This window comes from Pseudochaenichthys georgianus, chromosome 9 (assembly GCF_902827115.2).
Source record: "Pseudochaenichthys georgianus chromosome 9, fPseGeo1.2, whole genome shotgun sequence".
NCBI lineage: Eukaryota > Metazoa > Chordata > Actinopteri > Perciformes > Channichthyidae > Pseudochaenichthys > Pseudochaenichthys georgianus.
This window is the reverse complement of record NC_047511.1, coordinates 15,137,811-15,158,912: the sequence shown is the minus strand read 5'-3', so window position 1 is coordinate 15,158,912 and position 21,102 is coordinate 15,137,811. Positions and strand designations below refer to the sequence as shown.

The following is a 21,102-nucleotide window of genomic DNA, read 5'->3' as shown; positions in this document are numbered from 1 at the left end:
TATTTAGTCCCACAGGGTTCAGACGCAAGGTCATGTTTTTAAGCTCCGGACTCTGACTGCAAACAAGGGATCATAACTATTTTACAATTTCTTTCATGATATTATTCACACATGGCTGGCACGCATGTTAATGAATGAGTAAGTCGGTGAGTCATGGATTGGTATCCTTCTTTTAAGCAGGGCAGGAAGACTGAAAGAGCGAGGAAAACAAAGAGAAAACAAGTAAACAGAGAGATGCAGGGAGAAAATTGCTCATAGCTGAGAGCAACCTTGTGTGGTCAGTTTAATATGATTAGAGATGAAGTCAGCTGTCACTTTGGTTTGCCTAAATGCCTTCACCAGCTTAGAGAGAGATGGAATGAGGGAGCCAGAGCGGACAACAGGACGGATAGCGCAGGCGTGCAGCCGAAGAGGAAATTTGACACTGACCCCATCGCTACTAAAATTGGCTTTGTTACGCTGAACCACACACTTGCACTGTCCAAACACTCAGACGTGGACCGGCAGTCCGTCCAAAATAAACTTCCCTGTGTGCCTTCCAACAAATCCAACCCTCGCTCGACAAAAACAGAGAAACAAATATGTTGAGCAACACAACAAACAGACCATCACAGCCAGTCAACAAAAATTTAAATGTAAATCGAGTTAAAATGCGCGAAAGATTCAGTAATAACAAAGATAAAAGGGATAATTTGAAAGAAAAGGGAAGCCGAGGAAAGAGTGTTGTCAACAAGAGAGAAGGAAAGATATAAACAGAAAGAGGTGACCGAGTGAAAAGGGGTAATGGATGAGTAAAGCAGGGAGTGTTAAAAATAAAACAAAGGAATCACTCGTGCTCCAGCACGTCCGCTCATTATACCGCTCTGGGCATTCATGCCAGCCAGCTGTCCTTTTCGTAAAAGACGGATCATCCTCGAATACAGCAGCGTCTGTGATATATAATACATCTGAATATGCCATTAGAGGCCATACATTGGGGATGCACAGTCTGTGTTCGATAAGTCACCAAAGTAATTAACAATTAGGCTGCTGTTTGCTGTTCACAAATGGCTGCTGTGATTTGGGGGTGAATGCTTAAACGGCGGGGTTCACCTTGTGCTTGTTAGACTGGCTTATTAACTAGAGGGAGAAGCTTTGGCTGCATGATAACAACCGATGATGAAAAGGGATAAAACGTCATTCAAACTTTTTGTTTTCTAGGTTTTGGGAAATAACCATTTCAGGTGTCCGAAAGTCAACATGCATGGGTCAAGAAAAACCGAAGCATGAGTTGTTCACTCACAAAGGCACATTGTTTCTAAAGTAAGGGATAGAGTAAGCACGGTTTTAGATTACCAACATATTACAATTAACTTTCATGAGCTGAAAACACACTGTAAAATTAAAAGTCAAAGAGCACCAAAACTGGTCCATTGCAGTAACCTTTTGTTAACAAGGTAGCCCCGCCCTAAAGCAAATACCATCATTCGCAAAATGAACATCATGCCATATTAAAGAATCTTGAAACCAGTGATTGAAATCATAAACTTGTCAGGAAATGTTTGTAATTTCTCATAGACTAAATGTGTATTATTGTAACCATGATGATGAAGGTACCCCAACATTAGCCAAGTAATAACCCATATCAGTATCTTTTCCTAACCCTAACTGTGCCTTAACCTTTGCAATGTTAGATTAGAAAATAGTCTTGATTTTCAATAGCCAATGTTGTCTTATCGAGAGTTGTCTTTTCTCAGGAAATGTTGTGTGTCAATTTGGAAGGCACGGCCCGGTTTGTCCTTTAATTAGATGGAATTCTCATTTCTTATTTCAGCAAACATTTTCCTAATGTATTCATGTTCATAAGGTTCATCTCTGGCATAGAAATCCTGGATATTATATGACGACTTGAATCACAACATCTTTCTTATCCTTGCCGGTATGGTTGCCACAGCAACAAATGTAAATGTTGAAGCAGACGGCTTAATCTAACCCTTAATTGAGCGGATTTCCATATGGCTTACCTTGCTGGAGCTGTGGTGGAGTGTGTCATTGTAGTGGGTGCCAGTTTCCCAGTTCTTGACCTTAATGAAGCGGGGGCATTTGGAGGGGCTTCCATTCTGAAGTGACTTAGTGGGTGAGGTCCTACCCTGAGCCGGGGGCTGGAAAGAGCACACAGAAAAGGACACACGAGTCATTACGTCATGCCTTTGAATAATGGCTAATGGGTTCTGACCTCTGAGATACCTTTGCTCCAAGCTGGATACATTGTTTATGAGTCATACTGTGAGACAGTCATTCATTGTCCTCAAACTACCTCTAATGGACATTGATTGGCAGGTTTAAGATGGGAATAACAAACAATATATGGAGGAACTTTTGCAACCATTTGGAGGCTTTCTTGGTGGAACACAGACCATTTCTTCTCCGGGAATCATCAGTTTGTCATTGTGTTCAAGCCTCACCAACACAGAAACTCTTCATATTGCCTCCCCTATCCAGTTCTGGTTTAGTTCCCACTCAAGGATAAAGGCAATCAACATTTAACAGCAGGTTGATGGCAAGCTTACTTTGGCTCACTTGGTTTTCCAATATGGTGGCTGTATTGACTAAAATGAGTGCCTGCAATTTTACCCCGAAGCAAACTGTACACGTTCCAAGAGAAAGGCACAGAGAGATGTCCAATTAGCAACGCAATCAATCCCACACCTTGGAAGCCCTTTCATCATCTCCATTGTTAATGACAGTGGAGCATCTCCTGAACAACTGTGCCACAATCATCACACTCGTCTGGGACCTGAATACCGACAGAGTCACGCCAGTTGAGCCGCATTGTTATTTTGCATCCTCTCAAACATCGGAGAGGAAGGAGATGGATTGAATTGGATTTTGCACATACTGATAGTAAAGCGCTTAGTTCCTGTGTGTTCATGCGCCAACAGCAGTAACCCCGACGGTGCGGCTCAGATATGCCACATTATCACTGAGGTTGTGGCCAGGAAGGAAGACCATCGGAGCGTAACAATCTCTCAGTCAAACAGGCAAAGAAAAATCAGAGAATTAAAGCCGGGACAGGAAAAGCAGAGCAGTTATGTGTATGAACATTTATAAATGCTTGTTGCGCACTGACCGGAAGCTATAGCTCTGGCATTTACGTTTAACAAAGTCTGTTTATATGAACAACCTGTAAATGTCAGTTTACTTTTCCCTCATTAATACACACGTTCTGATGTCATTTTAAAATGTCAGAGTTAAAGTAGCATCTTTTCTCGCCCCTGAAAACATTTATATGAGCGGAAAGTCAGCTATTGAGTGACCATTAACTACATGTTTGGAAAGGACTGACATCAGCCAGGATAGATAGGGAGGTCATTGTGTGTCAAATATATTGCTCAATTGAGATCCCTCCCGCTAAAAGAGATTGTCCAATCATAGCTTGGCAAATGCATCTAGTACAGGGGTGTCAAACGCAATTTCATCACGGGCCACATCAGCATTATAGTTGCACTCAAAGGGCCGGTTGTAACTTTAAGACTATATAAAAAGACATATATAAATATTAATGCTGTCAAAATTATCGCGTTAACGGCGGTAATTATTTTTTGAATTAATTGCGTTAAAATATTTAACGCATGCGCAGAATGGCCCGCCCCATACATCCCACCAGTGGCAGCGCCAGGGTATGGCTGGGGTAGGCTACACCCATACCAAGAAATGGCTTAGCCCCACCATGAAAAATGATGTTAAAGTGAGCAAAATAAAGTCCGCCAACTCGCAGAGTAAATTGCACAGATAGTAATTAGTAAGATTGATTTCAGTAGCCACTTGTCTGGAAATACCGAAGACTAGAAACGGTTTTGAAAACTTTTGTCACGTAGTGATCGTCTTCTCAATAGAACATCTTTGATAATGTCTTCTGGCCAATCAGAATCAAGATAACGGCGTGGTGTTCCCACTGAAGTCCCGACGGAGAATACTTTTGCTGTAGTACATCTATGAGGTGTGATTTGTGCCAAAGAACGAACTCACTGAGCAGACAGTCGTGTCGATCGTCGCTTATACCATGCCGTGAGAGAAGTAACGTGACTGCACTCAAGCATACACCTGAAGACAAGAGTTATGTCCCCCTTTGGCCACAAGGGGGAGTATATATATATATATATATATATATATATATATATATATATATATATATATATATATATATATTGTATAGATGTTGCAACTATACAGAGCCTCTCAACATTTGCATGGATTTAGGCCCTAAAGATTTAGGCTCTAAAACCATGCAAATGTTGAGGCCAAAAACCACCCCACCCACCCAGTGCATTTCTTGTAAATCAGGTCTTACAATATCCCAAAAAAACCTGGCGGAGTGGAGATTGCGAAACTGAGGCCCAATTGCGAAACTGAGGCCCAATTCCAAACCACACCCTAGCTACTTCCCCTCCGTGATGGAGTGAACTCCGTCTGTTGTCACGAGGCTCCCTTCTTCCAGGTGGAGAGTGTAAAAACAGCGGCAAGCTTAGGGACGAACTCCCCTCTCTCTGGCAGAAACAGGAAATGCTGGAACTTTTCGTAACAACAGTTTCAAACCAGCATATCTTGGATTAAAAATAACCCCAAACATCTTTAATGGCGTTTCCTTTTTGTTAAACACTTTTTGTTTTAAAATCTGATGTTTATAAGCTGCTTGGTTTTTGCAACAGTCCCTGTAAATATACACAACTTTGGACCGATTTTATCGACCTTCTTTGGGGGCCCCCTTCTGGTCCGGGGCCCCAAGCTGTTGCCTGCCGGCAAACAGCGCCCCTGCTGATGCTCTTCTGGGTAATCATACATCCTATCATGTACACAGTTACAGTTGGGCTTCTCCTTCCCCTAAATCAGGGGTGTCCAACTCAATTTCATCACGGTCCACATTACATGTCATTTGTTAGACACTTGTATCCAAAGCGTACTGTACTGTGGTAGTCCCCACAGGAGCAAATTGGGGTGAAGTGTCTTGCCCAGGGACACAACGACATGCTGACTGCAGTGGGACTTGAACGTGCTACCCCCTAATTTGAAGTCCAGCACACTACATCAGCATTATGGTTTCACTCAAAGGGCCGGTTGTAACTTTAAGACTATATAAAAAAGACATATATAAATATATATAAAATAATGTATTATATTACATTATTGCCTCTGCATTGGATTATTATCGGATAGGGTAATAACTTCTTAATTAACTACTACGTCTGAAAGCAGAAGTCTGGGTCAAATAATTGCAAGTCTCTTCAATAAGAATGTCACAATATGATTTTAAAAGAAAAGCCACATTCTGGAAAAACCAAAAAATAAGTGACATTTTGAAGAAAAAAAAAATCTATGAGAAAAAGTCAAATTCTGAGAAAAAGTCGAATTTGAGATGCATTGTGGGACATTGTTTATGGGCAATGTGCTTCTGTAAAGTAGCATGTAACCGTATAATAAACATATTATATTCTTTGCAAGCTCTTGTGGGGCCACACAAAATGAAGTCGCGGGCTGGATTTGGCCCCCGGGCCTTGAGTTTGACACCCCTGATCCAGTAGGTTCAGCTGACTTGTTAAATGGCAAAATTACTCTCTTTTTCACTTATTCAAAACTCCCTAAATAATAGATGTGCAATGGTTTAGTCATTAAACGCTAATCATGTCTGCTGAAGTGTTGCTGAGCAGTAGTTTTGCATTGTGGGATTCTTCAAAGTCATTATTTTACTTATTACAATGTGGAATTTGTAAGCACTTTATAGTGGGTTGACTTACTCACAATTTGGACAATCAGATGGCAGATGGTAAATACTGTGCACTCTATAGTAAATAGGGATTGATCCCCGACACAGCCAAGCTTTGGATTTCTCCACATTTCAAGGTTCTTTTTTAAGACTGGTGTCTTTTGTTAGCCTTTGCAAAATCAAAAGCATAATTTAGTCAAGTTAGTATTGTATAGAGAAATCCTTTGTGTGTAGAAAATCCTTACGCTCTTAATTTTGTATTGAGAACATTTAAGTAATCCCCTATACTTAGTGGGTGTCTTAAAGTTATACCTGTAAGCTATGGGAATATAATATATTAAAAACAAAACTCACAAAAAGGCAGAGACTGAGAGAATATTACAGAGTTACAAATCCATCTGCTGCTTCAGCACCACGGACAGTGAAGTATCAGTACACATTCATGATACCAAGATGTAAGAGCCAAGGTCGGGCCATAGATTCCATCTTGCACAATCCTTAGTCAAATAAAGCATATGTGAGTATGATTGACTAAAGTAACTAGGGTATGAGAGATAATATCAATACCCCAAGGCAGCATGAGAGACCAAGTAAAGAATGAACTGGGTCAAAGGCAGGTATCTACGCAAAATATTCCTTAACACTGGATCCTGACATTAAGAGTTACCTGTGCCTAGTTCCTGTTGTTCAATGTAAAACGAGAAGTTTAAACAAAAAACTAAAGTTAGCTGAACACATTTTTAAACCCACTCACGTTAACTTACCTAGCTAGCTACAGCTGACTCAAAATCAGGCAGCAACAGTTTTCATTGAAGTCCGAAATCAGTCTCCCACGACATGACAGCATGCTTTTATCTACTTCTGACTGAAATCAACAACCTAGAAACATACCTACTGAGAGTCAAGAGTCAAAATCTGCCACGATAATATTGTAAAGCTCTACAAATGTAGAGAAAAATATCTGACATTATAGTTTATCCTAATATAAAGAGATAATAAACTGATTGTAATCGATCTGTGTTCGAATGCACAAAGTCCAGTCTCTTTGTGAGACACACTTCCCTGATCTTGTCCATATTACTGGGAGAAGTTGCTGGACCACGCAAACTTTTGAAACCCCATCATATGTCATCAAGCCTCAATGTCAAAAATAAGGTGTGGATGTAACAGTAGGAAGCATCTATGGAGCTAGAAATTAAGATAATTGGAGATAATCTGATAAAGATAATTTCATAACGGGGCGTAATGACCACAGTCATTCTGGTAAATGCAGTTATAGAATAAAAGTTCCCTTAAACACCCATCAATTAAAATGTCTGATGGGAAATGGAGATGATGAGCGCACGGTAGGGGGTAAATGGGAAACGAGAAAAGAAGAAAGTGAGACTGACAGCCGGAGAAATGGAAAGACATGGTACGCGTTAAATATTTATATGGTTTAGTCATGTGCATTTATGGTTTGACAATCGGGATTTAATTAGTGGTGATTAAGCCCGTGCGTGTATAGAAAGAGAACATATTCTCTGTTTTTAATGGATAATCAAAAGCTAGCTGGTGGAATTTGACGGAACATTAACCACCTTTTTTAGACAACAGGCTTTTCAAACATTATATCAGGCAGCAGCAGAAGCAAAAACAAGAGCATATCCTTCTCCAAAGTGAGAAACGTGTTGGCCGTTAACATAGCAATCCATGTACATCTGCCTTACATTTCCTGACATTTCTTTTACCGTCTGACTTGAGTCTATCGAATTAAACACTTAGCGATGAGCCATCAAAGTCAGCATCAGTGTCTGGAGAAACGCCTGCAGGGGAGCTTCTTGCTGCATGAGTCAGTACACATGCATATACTGGACACTGATACACACACACACACACACACACACACACACTGCTTTCACTTCCCACACTTTTCTAAAAGCATGCATGTCCTCAGTCCGAGCACACACTCCCAAGACAAATATCTAGCTATCATACGTACATATCCTCTAGTGCCACTGCTGAGAATGCATCACCCAAACCAACCCAACCCCACCCCACCCACCCACCCCCCTTCTTCCCTTCCTCTTTCCATCACTCTCACACAATTATTCTCATAAGCATGCACATTAACACTCTCTTCTCTGCAGGTCTGAGGGGCTGGAACGTTTCTACAGGAGACACACTTGATAGAGTGACGGATCAGCAGCTGCATGTATTCATTAGACCTCCTGGAATCATTTTGCCCCATCCGGTCCCATTGAGAAGGGATCGAGCGGCGTCACAAGTGGGTAGATAACGCAGACCATGTGCAGATTACGACACTATCCCTGTCACAGACTTGTGACCAGACCCTTCTATGTGGAAGGCATAAGCGGGGTTTAATGCCGCACAAGCTTACCTCCCGGAAGGATCTAATGCCTAGGTGATGGGATCTTAAGCAAAGGCTTTACTACGATGAGCAAAGAAGCAACACAGATGTGCGGGCTCAGTTTCTGAAAGCATCGCAAGTGCCAATCGTGTGGATGAAGGCAAAGGGCTACAAAAAATACTCAGACATGGATGCACATGTATTACACAGCTGCAAAGATTTGCTAACTGTAGCCGGCCTGCTCATAAACACAGGGAGGATTTGCAGGTTATTGATCTGAAAGATTAGAGCTACACAATTGTGTGCTTACAAGTGATGTTTCTTAATCGGAAAATCATTTGAAGGCTTGAACATTTGTTTCATGTTTACCTTGTTAGTGTCAGCGTTGTGGAGCACCACCGGCATGTTTTCCAGCATTCTGTTGTTATCTGACGCCAGCTGGGGAGACGTGCCATTTCCCACGCCAAGGTCCCTGGGAGTCATAAACAATTTTCTGTCAGGTGTGTTTGCTCACATCTGGTGCAATATAGTTATTTCATTTCATGTAAAAGAAAAAAAAAAATGCCACACTTGGAATGGCATTGAAACAGTGAACAAGCCACCTTTCTTCTGTCTTTACAAATAAATGAACCAGGGACTTGTACACGCTGCAAAATGCTTTTTACTCAGGGATCTCTGCACACCCACATAGGTGTTTTCTCTCTTCAGGCCTCCGTGGGTGTGTAGATGGGATCGTTTGGCTTCCATCAGGCTCTCCAGTGTTTCTTGTTTACACTTGTTGCGGTGCTGCATTGGGACAATGTGATCCTTCATGGAGGTCAGCCTAAGTCTTTTTTCTCCACAGCTGTGCTCTAAATTCACTCAAAGAAGTGGGCGTATGCTACAAAAGCTCCTAAGGAAAGACCCTTGTACGACGGGGACGGAGACCTACAGTACAGTAAAAGTGAATTGCAAAAGGTGTGTTGTCATTGCATGTGTCATTGCATTTCAATAATGTTTTGTAATATTTGTTTAGGTACGCTGTAAGTATGGAAAAGAAAATTCACTATAGCACTTTCACGACATGAACTGAGTTTACCCAGGAAGTTAAAACTTTACTAAGGTTTCTCAGCAGTAGCTAACATACTTTGCTCTCTGCATTTAGACATGTGAGAACATGTTAAGTCTGCTATTCAATTCGTTTTGCCTGTAGGCCATTTCAAATGACCTGAGGCTACAGATAACAAATACTATTTATCAGATTAAATAAGTCCCAAAACATTGAAAAATGTTTCAAGGATATGAGGTCTTTCTTAATAAAAAGGCACAGTCTTTTTTGATACTATTTCTTTGCAGTTTGACATCCATTTCCATACATATAAAAAAACATCAATTTATTTTCAGTGTGAATTAGGAAATAGATACGGCTGACGGCTTGCAAGTGAAGCTCTTTCTGGCTTAATCCCATTTGGTCATTTAAACATGTCATAACCAAGTTCCAATATAGATGTTTGACTTTCGTTTAACATTGGATACAGTTTACGACATGAACAGGGAGGTCTCTCACTGAGCTGTAACTATAAGAACGTAAGAGACTAAAGCAGAAGGGGGAAGGGAGGACACTGTGACGCCGCTGTGTTAAACAACACGAGACATGAATAAACGAATAAACACAGTTTGCGTTCCTCCAATCAAAACCGCCCAAACGCAGTTCCAGTCTACTGTATTCAGTTTCCCACCCTCCTAACTTTCTTATCATCACGTGTCTATGCTAATTGTAAATCCTTACAGGCTTCCCTTCACACTCCCTGTCACACTATATCTCTTTATCATAGCAATCTGCATGAGGATGATTATCCCCCTCCATTCAGAAGTGGAGTTCAGACATGCAGAAACATGCAGAGAAGTTGCATATGTCACTAGTCATTAGCTCTGACGAAGAGCGTCATCAGCCTCATGCTGAATTGTTAAAAAATAAAATCAGCAATAATGTGCCATTCCTTTCCAAGCAAATCGATTACAATTATTTTAGGGTTTATTCGATATTGATGCCCTTTCAAAATAATATATAATAATAAATACTAATGATTGTTCTCATACACATTTTTTCAAAGCCATAAGAGTAAATCAAATAAGGTAAGCTCTCTCCTAGTGCCGACCAAATGTCAACATGTTTTTAAATAATATATACGCTTGAACCCTATTAAGAAAGCCATTTAACAAGACCTCACCGTTCCCCATGTTTGTACAATTCAATTAACCACTTAAAAGTGTATTTATGAAAGAGAGGAGGATATACATGGGTTGGTCAATAATGACATATTGATTGAAGGAGACTGAAGCCTCAATTGGATTTCAATTGGTCGTAGGAGTACAATAGCAGATAACTGAGACGTCAATATCAACAGTACACTGTGCAGACCACTTAGAGTCGGGGGTAGAATATGGGCTCAGACTGTGAAGCCCTGTGAAGCGCTGGTACAGAATGAACACTTAAGACAAGCTAAAAGCAATTTAAGTCTAACATTTGTCAGTCTTCCTTCAAAATATTTGAAAAGGAGACGTGCGGCATATACAGATTTTCACACTCCTCCACGAATTGCCTGATGAAACATTGCTGCAAATGACCTCACAAACCAAGAAGGACTGTTTAGAAACGATTCGCTGTCTTGGAAGATGATAATGAACGGTCTAATGACGAGTGTGAGTCGAGCTTTGTGTACGCCAACTGGGGTCTACTTTGTGACATTGAAACCGACACTAATGAAACAAATGCTGTCCATCTTATTAACTGTAGCATCAAACTAAGGCCCCGTCCACACGGAGACGATATCAGTTGAATCCGCTAACGTTCTCTATCGTATAGACGGTTCGTCCACACGAGGCTGAAACGGAAACTCGGATTCGGAGCCCGAATTCGATGCCTTTTGATGACGGCTCCCAAAGTGGGTAGGTCTGAGGACGAAACGCTTGCGGTGTACGTCCTATAGGATAATTTCCTGAAAACGATGACGCCATAGCCCCGCCTTTCCCCACCTCTGCTGCTCACCCCCGCGTCATTGCTGATGCATTTCGCCAACAACAACAACAATGGCGGATCACAGGGTTGCGTTCGTGCTCCAGACGCTACTGACCATGATACAGATTTTAGTGCAAAATCTACAGCTCCTCTACAACAACCATCGGCAACAATAATAATATAAACTTCATCGGTCTTATTCGCTGCTTTTGGTATATTTTGAAACTGCCATGGGCAAGCTACATTTTTGGTTTAAAGAAGTTCATATGAACCTATAGAAAGAGCCCCAGTAATGGAAGAATAGCAAACTAAGTAGACCTGATGAATGTTCTGTGCCATGTATTCTTAATTGATGTTTGTCTGAGCTCAGCATGTAGACAGTAATTACTTAGCACTGTACTCTGAGTCATATTAGAGCCTGTCTGTAGCTGCTAATACAATATAGCTGGGTCAAGTAGTTTAGGGACGGCAGGGTGTCAAAGTGAGTGGGACTTCCTTTCAGAGGGCCAGGTGTACACTTAATAACCACCTTGTTGATGAGTTCTTGATCTAAATTGTGATTCTTATCCTCCCTAGCCTCTGACACCAACCTGCAATGTGAAAGGGACCAAGCACAAAGACACTCTTAAGGAATACTACACACAGAAAATGACCATGTGTATATCAATTCCTTACTAGGTGTTACTAGGTGTTTCACAAAACTTTGTTTGTCTCACATGCCGCCACGATGAAGGAAGAGTCAAACATTTGAGAAAAGTCTTGAACTGAAATAAATGGGAGACCTTTCTAAGACAGCCAAATGCATTTTGGACTAGCATGGGCAAGTAGTGTTTCATACAGTAATTAATAAATAATTAATTTGTTAAGGAAGTTGTTAGCGTATGACTGGATAACTGAGACTGCATAAATGTTTCTAAAGTTTACCAAAAAAAAATCCCCATTTAATACTTTTCTCAGTTTTTTGTTCCTTCGTTCACCGAAGAAGCCTGCAAGACATAGTGCTCGCAAGAATATAAGGTTAAACAGGGCAGTAGTTGATATTCGCATGTCATTTCATAGGTGAGGTATTCCTTTAAATGAGGGATCATTAAGCATCACATCACATATTACCTGGCCACTTGAATCTGGGCATCTCTTCTCCCCACGTTCCTCTGGCCTTCTCCATTGATCTCCTTTTTGCTGTTTTTGATGAGGCGCAGCACTGGTTCGATCTCCTTCAGGAGCTCGTTGTTCTCCTCCATCCCGTTGCACAGGAGCGCCCCGCGGCTCAGCAGGGGGTCCTGGGGGATGGACTGGGTGATGGAGGGAGTGGACAGGTTCTCAATGGCCCTCAGCTGGGGGTCCTTGTTGACCTGCTGCTGCTGCCCAGGGCTGAAGGGGCTCAGAGGGGAGCAGTGCTCGTAGGACTTGGAGGGTGGGAAGGCGGGACGTGTGACCCTCACTGTGCGTTGGCGGCCATCTCCGGAGAGGGTGGTCTCCAGGTGGGTGGTGAAGCCCTCAGGCCCGCGGAGGATCAGCACGGCGTGGCTCTCGACCATCACGTTCTTCAGCGTCTCCAGGGCCCGCTCGTAGGACAGCTCCACCAGGGGCTTGTTGTTGACCGCCAAAACGATGTCGCCCACCTGCACCAGGCCGCACTCCTCTGCCGCCCCCCCGCGGATCAGGTCCGACACAATGACAGGCGGCTTGGACACCCTCTGCTTCACCAGGAAGCCCAGCCCACCGACCTTCCTCTTAAAAAGACGCACTGAGATGATGTTGGGCTGCAGCTGGCACACTGTGGGCTCTGACTCCTGCATGGTGCCCGTGTGTGTGTGTGTGTGTGTGTGATCGCCCGTGTGTGTTTGAGTCTGGGTATATGTGTGTCCCCAGGGATTTGTCTGAAAAGCAACAGAAGGAGGAGAGGAAATAGAAATTACCTTTGCTGCATGATTTGTTTACAGTGTGTTGATAAGTCAAAGCGGGTATATGAGTCACTCAAGGAGAGTGTAATATGATAGGGATCATTAATTGCTATTGAGCTACCAATACAAATGTGGTCATGCACATCAAAGTCTATCATCCAGCCTGCTGGTACTTCTGTGATCATCAATACTGTCATTACAGTGGCCAAACATGTACCAAACTGTAAGACTCCAAAGATAAATATTGATCAAACTAGAGAAGTGAGCAACTGCAGTCTCTTTTTTCCAATGATGAAGTGTGTATATATATATATATATATATATATATATATATATATATATACACACACACTCAATTAATTGGTACAATTGTGTGGCATGTATATGTTATGCTCCTTATCACCTCTATGTCACTGAATTTGAATAAACGGAAATATTGCACCTTTAACTCTGCTATGTTTATTTAACAGCTATAGTTACGGCATATTACATTTGAAATGGGAAACACATGATCAGTGATAAATACTGTATGATGGATTATTATAGATTAAACCACCAGACGGTGTATTTAACGGTTAACCCATCAAATGTTATCATCGTATAGGTGCAGACAGCATAATGATGAGCATATAATCTTTCAGATATACTACAGTATTTTGCTGGTGTGGGTGTAGGACTTTTAAAATGACTGAATAATCAAAGTTTGATATACTTTCCTACTCCATCTCCAAGATAATCGTTTTTATTCCCCACAAAGTTGAGAGACCTTTGAAACTATACTAACTTTACTTATGGTGTTTATAAAGAAAGTATCTCCTCAAATATTGAGAATAAACAGGGCTAATTTCCTCTAATAAACACAACATGTGCACTCCTAAGAAATGCCAATACATCAGCCTCTTCTGGTATTAATGCACTGCCACATTATGTTCGCTTGTGTCTTTGCATAATCTTAACTTTTGAGCCAAACAAGAAGGCATGCAACTAAAGCCGGTCCCTCCGCTCCTCGAGCCCCATTATGTCCCCTCGGGCCTCATTGTTCCTGCTCTCAAAATTAACTCAAGAAACAAAAAGAAGCCTCTTCCCTCATACAAGCACTGCCAGACGCTAATAAAGCTTTCTACCTCCTTTGAAGTCGTAGCATCTGGCCGCGTGGGTGGCGTTGCGTGGAATGTATAGTACGTCAAAAAAAGAAAAAATGTACGTGTGCTACGCAGTCAGTAAATGAGGGCAGGCATGCGCCATATAGAGGGAACAATTCAGCACCAAGGTCAGCGCTCCGACTTCACAGCTGCCTGTCAACGTTGCCACTTTTTGTTTTCTCTACACCTCTGCTTCAGTTCTCAAAGGTTGTTTTTTGTATTTATTCCAACAGCAGAGGTAATGGCTATGAGTCTGTGATAAAAATCCAACTTCCACACACGAAAAGGTTCATATTCTTGCCTCAAGTAAAATAAAAAAAGTAATTCAACCAAATGAAATCCTCACCCACTGATTCAATCAAACATTGACCTGGTCAGGTCAGGGCTTTGGTTAACAGTTCGTGGCCTTTAAAGTGGAAAAAGTGACGCAGGTTCATAAGAACTGTCCTGGGGCACAGGAATAACTTCAGCAGGCGGGCCTTTAATCTTCACTCTTTGCTGCCCCCTACGAAGATCATAAATTACCAATAATGGAGGTGAATATATTGATGGAAATGTGCTCTGAATATTAACTCTTTTTTTCAGAATGCTGCTGCGTCTGGCTTGGGGAGGTAGATTCTCTATTAATATGTATTAAAAATATATGTTACAGGTGAGACCAATTCCCACAGGGTTATATGATCTGATGATGATTCTCCGTCTATTCTACACTCCGGTAGTTTCCAGTTATTAAAAGTGCATTCCAGATTTGTTTCTCTAAATACTAAGGGATTTCCCTCCGTTGTAACGTTTTTGCTTTGGATATGGCGTTTTTCTGTAGTGGGGGCCTGAGCTTAATTTTTATATGTTTATATTGTTTACACGGCGACCTTTACTAAATAAATATGAGTTTAATTGTTTGGGATCTCACAGTCAGGTTGGCTTAGTTTTTGTTCATTAACATAAATTACGATACAGCAATTCAGGTTTCAAATCCATGCATCAGTTCATCTGATAAACCTGATGGTGCTACCATTTGGTCATATATTTCCCTGACTGCAAAAAACAACAAATCCTTCCCCTGGTATTTCTGATATCACAATAACTCCAAACGCAGCCTACAAGCAGCTACAGAACTGCGTACTGCTACAATCCCAACATGCTAAGATAACATGATATAAATATCCTTTAAAACAAAATAAAAAAATGTGAAAGACATTTTCGGATAAACATGGAAGAAAAAGTAATTAAAATGCATCTGATTTCATACCCTGCGAAAATGCAATCGGCGAAAATGCACGAGATGTTCCCATCGAGCGTTAATTTAAGAGCAACAAGTTCAGTCGACACTTGTTTGACAAAAATACGAAAAACCACTAAACTAAAAAGGCTTAAAACTTCTATATTTGTTGAGACGAAGACATTTTTCAAAATAAATGCATCCTTTCTTAGCCGCAGGTCCGCACATTAGTGGACGCTCCATCTCTCCATTACAGATTTCTACAGCCGAACCAACCAGGGGAATGCGCAACCACAGAAAGAACAAATAAAGGGAGCACGGGTAAATAAATCCAACTACTCACCCCTGAGAACAGAGTCACTCTCACAACGACCCGCTGCAGTGAACTTGGATACAACTCCTGCGCGTCTCTTCCTCAGCAGCAGCCGCACAGGTCTGTCATCCAACAATGTCTCCAAGTCACTTCGATGCGCTCTGCCTCTCTAGAGACGAGGCATGCTTGTGCCTTTCTGCGCACCGGGGCGCCTTATAAACGCGGAGCAACGGGAGACACGGTGACGCGCAGGGAGAGAGCCGTGCGCGGGCATTCAAATTAACTGTGGGTGGGTTTAGTTAGGTCGGCTATCGTCATCACTCAGCATGCAACACCCGTCCCTCTTCACATACTCAGTCCCATTAGATCCTTCGGAGGGAGGGAAGGGGAAGGCAAGGCGTGTCACACCAACATGCAGACTATTGACTGTTAACCTTTTTGAACTTGCAATAAAGTCACATTAGTCCAGTTGGGGGTGAAGTTTTGAGCATTGTCAAAACGTTTCGTACAGGGCAGAAGGTTGAACTGCAACTCTGGGATTAAACAACCTGTCACGATCTGTCTGTATTGTGTTTTGTCTTGTCTAGATCTATCTTTTGGATTCCTGTCTGTGTTCCCTCATTGCCTGATTACCCGACTGTGTGCACCTTGTGCCCTGTGTTTTCTCCTCCCTCCTCACCTGTGTCTTGTTTGTTTGATTAGTCCTGTGTGCATTTAGGTTCTGTGTGTTCTGTTAGTCTTTGTGAGATCCTTGTTTGTCTTTGACTGTGTTCACGGGGAAGAGTTCTGTATGTTACTATTTAGCCTTGAAATAAAGGTATTTTCTGTTTATTCTGCATTTGGGTCCTGCCTGGTTCACTCAACCCTTATGTATGTTGCTTTGGCATGTATGGCAATACTCCATTAATATCCAATTGTATGATGGCAGATCAATGAGCACCAGGAGACCAACAGTGCAGACGCTAAACACTTTTCTCGAGATGTTATTCATTATATTTAGCCTTCATCCAGCCCAGAGAAAATCCCATTGAGAGCCCTGTACAAAGTGCAGATTAAAAGAAACTGTAAATGAGACCACAGCTAAAAAAAAACAGTATTTATTGAGGATTTACCTTTACACGGTTTTTAAATTGTACCCTTAGGGAATCCATTTTTAGATAACTATGCGGGGAGCTTCAAATAGACGGAAGCTCTTCAGCTCACTAAATGCACTCAATCGAAACCAATTTTAAAAAGGGGACTACCAGCTTTTTAAGAAATGTAATGAAACTGCTATGAATGAAGGTTGCTATGAATTAAGTGATTATTTTTTTCTAACAATTTATATCAACATGGTTTCAATGAAGAACAAAATGACCAATACAAAGGTGAATATTCAAAGGTTTAAGGTTTAATCCACCTTCATTAAAAGACAGGAAGGATGAGGGTAACCATTCTTGTGCAATAAAAGCACAGTCATCCTGCACACTGCACAACTTCTTTTGAGATGACCCTCAAAAGCTGTAAATCAGCTAACCTGATGACCTTACAATCCATTTGCAGAATACTCCCTTTTGTAACAAGTTTTTAAAATATATCGCAAAACAGATGTATTTTTGATGCATGCTTGAGGAGGTCATGTCCCGGGTCAATGTAAAGAGCAACTTTGAAAGAGACAAACATAATAATGAATATATTTAATTTAGACAAATCCTCCTGTTATATTGAGTTTTAGATGATTAGCTGTTGGTGCATGTTGCCTATATCAATCAATGTTTATTTATATAGCCCAATATCACAAATGTTACATTTACAAGGAAAAACTTCCCGAGAAAACCCACAGTTTAAAGGGAAAAATGGGAGAAACCTCAGGGAGAGTAACAGAGGAGGGATCCCTCTCCCAGGACAACACACTCTCACTCCCTAAGCGTCCAGGAGCGACGTTTGGTCAGTGTCCGTGGCGTGCAGTTGTGACGCTCCTAGGCTCCTTCAGCGTCATAAAGGGACGCAAATAGCTTTCAACTGATTGCAATGTATTCCCATCTGCGGCGGGATTTGACGCTCATGGAAGCATGGCATTATTTTGTGTCAGCTGCCCTTAAAGGCAATGTGAGCGTCCATTCTCATTGGATAACGGAGAATTGTACACCCGGAAGTAAGTACTCCTCTTACTGTCGATTGATTTCACAGTGATATCTGCACTACTCATCGACTAAAAAACACCAGATTATCCTTGTTAATTACACAACATTGATTGGTTTAAATTGTGTGCAATGCTTTTGTATTTTTCATACAAATTCCATTTCATTCGTCCATTCCCAGGAGTAAAGGATGGCAGAAGACACTACACTACCCAGAATCCCCAGCTATCATTTGGACTACACCATGTGCTCTGTTTGACAAACCCCGTGAGATAGTCCTCAAGCTCTGTGATTGGAGAGTGTGCTCAGGGTTACGCCGATTCTCGAACAGCACTTGAAATGGGATGGAACCACGGCAGACTGTCCAAAACTGGATTTGAACGGGTCCACCGCGTCCCCCCTCCCCCACCCCGTCCCCAGAACTACACATGCTGGCTATTCTGTTTCGCAACATGTTCTCTATCTATGGCATGTCTCTACTGGGAGTTGTAGTTTTAAAAGACGTTTTCGTATTTCCCATAATAAGAAGTTGCCAGTATTAAACTGTGTACATCCCTGGAGGTTTAGGGGATAGGAAACACTCACATTTAAAACATATAATTAATAAATGGGTGAAAATTGCTTGTGCCCATAATGGGCAGCATTAATATATATACACACATGCCAGCTAAGGTCAGAAGAGCTTTATTTAACAGCTGGTCTTATGTGTGTGACCCCTCCTCTTGTTCATTGATAACATTACATTACATTACATTAATTGATAAGCCTGAAACATGCACTTGTCAAGGTTCAGAGGCACATTTTGCAAATATGGCAGTAGCCATCGATCAGCTTAAGATTAGATATACTTTATTGATCCCAAGTTGGAACATTTGCGTTACATCAGCATGTGTAACAGTTGTAAATATGCAGTTGTGTTTATTTGTAAATCATTTAGTATAATCACACAAATTCTGTGCTTTATATTTAACAATTCTGTGTTCTTTATTTATTGATTGTTCAATACCTGACAAGGCCGGAGATGAAATATCTACATACATCTTATAAGAGTATAATACATTATGTATAATATCAGTTAAAATAAGTGCTTCAACATAGTTAACATTGCTGGAGGTATGCACACATATTGATAGATGTCTTGTAATGCACTATTGAGGAACCTGCGACCCAAGTTTTTTATTCAATGCATAACTACACCATAGTTGTGTAGGATGTGACATATGATATGTCAATAAACCTTAGAACATCTTGAAATCTTGAAAGGGATGTGCAAAATAGTCATTATATACAGTCTTTAATTAACTATTAGTAGAGAATAAAGAGTAATGAATATACTTTATAGGGATCCTATTAATATCTAATAATAAAAATAATGAAATTCAATAACATGCTTTAACCACTAGGTGTCCCTTTATATCAGCTGTGCACCTTTATGGTGTAAATACAGCCTATCTACCAATTGGATCAAATATAAAAGTCAGCCGAATTAGTGTTGATACTGCAAGGAGACGTATTGTGTGAAAAGAAATGTAAGATGTTGTTTAATGGCTGATATATTTATGATACACGTCACGTTTTCAGTTCCTCAGGTTTGTCTAGAAGTCTTCTCATCAGGGTTCTATAAATACAGAACTACGGCAGATATGTAATATTTAATGCAGCCGAACCGTGTATTACAATGCCGTTATGTGATGACTTTCAAGGAGAAAAGCAAGCACACTCGGAATAAAGTATTATTTTATTTTTTTTAAATGTTTTCGGTCTGTTTCCGGTATTTGTTAATGACGATGTGCTGTGAGATGTGAGACTGGAATTGCACAGGGGAAAATAACGTAGGCTATCTTTAGATGCAGATTTTGTTAAACTAATATGTTTGCGCTGTGGACCAACACTATACATTGACGGGGAAGGGGGTAGCAATAAAGATAACACCATTAAACAGTTACACAACATAACAGAAATAATATCGATAGCAGCGTCCCTAGCAACCACCTTGGTAACAATGAAAACGTCGCAATTTCCTGAAGTAATCTTTGTAATAACTAGCAAACTAAGGATCATGTACATCCACTGCACACATAATCTGAAATAACAACTCCTATTTCTCGCATCAAATGACATCAAAACGCATTTTAATGGCCAAACTAACTTTAAAATAGGCATTTTACACCGAGAATAAAACGAAGTTCGGCCATGTTTTCTTTTTCTGCAGGGAGAAATTTGAAGATCATGTGACATAGACGCCAGCCATTGGAATGAATGGTGAAAAAAAACGGGGTTTGTCAAACAGAGCACATGGTGTAGTCCAAACGATAGCTGGGGATTCTGGGTAGTGTAGTGTATTCTGCCATCCTTTACTCAGAAAAAATATTTGTTTCTCCGAATCGAAGGGGAAAAATACAAAAGCATTGCACACAATTTAAACCAATCAATGTTGTGTAATTAACAAGGATAATCTGGTGTTTTTTTAGTCGATAAGTAGTGCAGATATCACTGTAAAATCAATCGACAGAAAGAGGAATACTTACTTCCGGGTGTACAATTCTCCGTTATCCAATGGGAATGGATGCTCACATTGCCTTTAAGGGCAGCCGACACAAACGAATGCCGTCCTTCCATGAGCGTCAAATCCCGCCGCAGATGGGAATACATTGCAATCAGTTGAAAGCTATTTACGTCCTTTTATGACGCTGAAGGAGCCTAGGAGCGTCACAACTGGACGCCACGGACACTGACCAAACGTCGCTCCTGGACGCTTAGGGAGTGAGAGTGCCTTGCCCAGGACGGACGGACGTGCAATAGATGCCGTGTGTAAATCGAAGAGATAATACATTTACAGCATAGGTAGACCAAATGTTTGGAAATGCATGTGTCTGTAATAAGAAGATGAATCCACGAGGACGTCAGCAATCTTGTGGGAGCCATCAGGGAAGTAGTATGGTGAGAGTCTGGCAGGAGCGCAGAGACAGGTTCAGCCACGACTCGAAGTCCAGGACTCAGATCCAGAACTCAGGATAGAGGATCCAGGACACACGACCACAGCAACAGGATCAGCCTCGACTCAGGATCCCGGCGTATATATGGACACAAAAAAGAGATTTGGGGGAAGCTGGGTTAATCGGAACATGAGAGTACACAGTACAAACAGCCAGAAAGACGGAGTAAGGTACCCCCCAACAGTCCAAGCCTATAGCAGCTAAACTAACGTGTCTACATACATGCACTCCCTTAGGATAGGTTGAGGGAAAAGGGTAGCAAGTAAGAAGTGGGAAACAGAGGTGGAGAGGCACGCAGGGAGAGAGGTCCCCACTGGAAT

At 41.3% G+C, this 21,102-nt stretch overlaps 1 protein-coding gene across 1 annotated transcript in view; it reads right to left on the bottom strand.

Annotated features, from left to right (window-relative positions):
• Positions 1-16,202, bottom strand: part of nos1 (nitric oxide synthase 1 (neuronal)) — a 49,873-nt gene extending 33,671 nt beyond the window's left edge. Inside the window, exons 1-4 of the mRNA XM_034090960.2 lie at positions 15,697-16,202; positions 12,199-12,968; positions 8,460-8,562; positions 2,004-2,141 (exon numbers count right to left, since the gene is read on the bottom strand). Of these exons, the coding sequence (XP_033946851.1) occupies positions 2,004-2,141; positions 8,460-8,562; positions 12,199-12,887 (930 nt within the window). The 5' untranslated portion in view covers positions 12,888-12,968; positions 15,697-16,202. The remainder of the gene's footprint in view (positions 1-2,003; positions 2,142-8,459; positions 8,563-12,198; positions 12,969-15,696) is intronic.
• Positions 16,203-21,102: the final 4,900 nt, after the last annotated feature.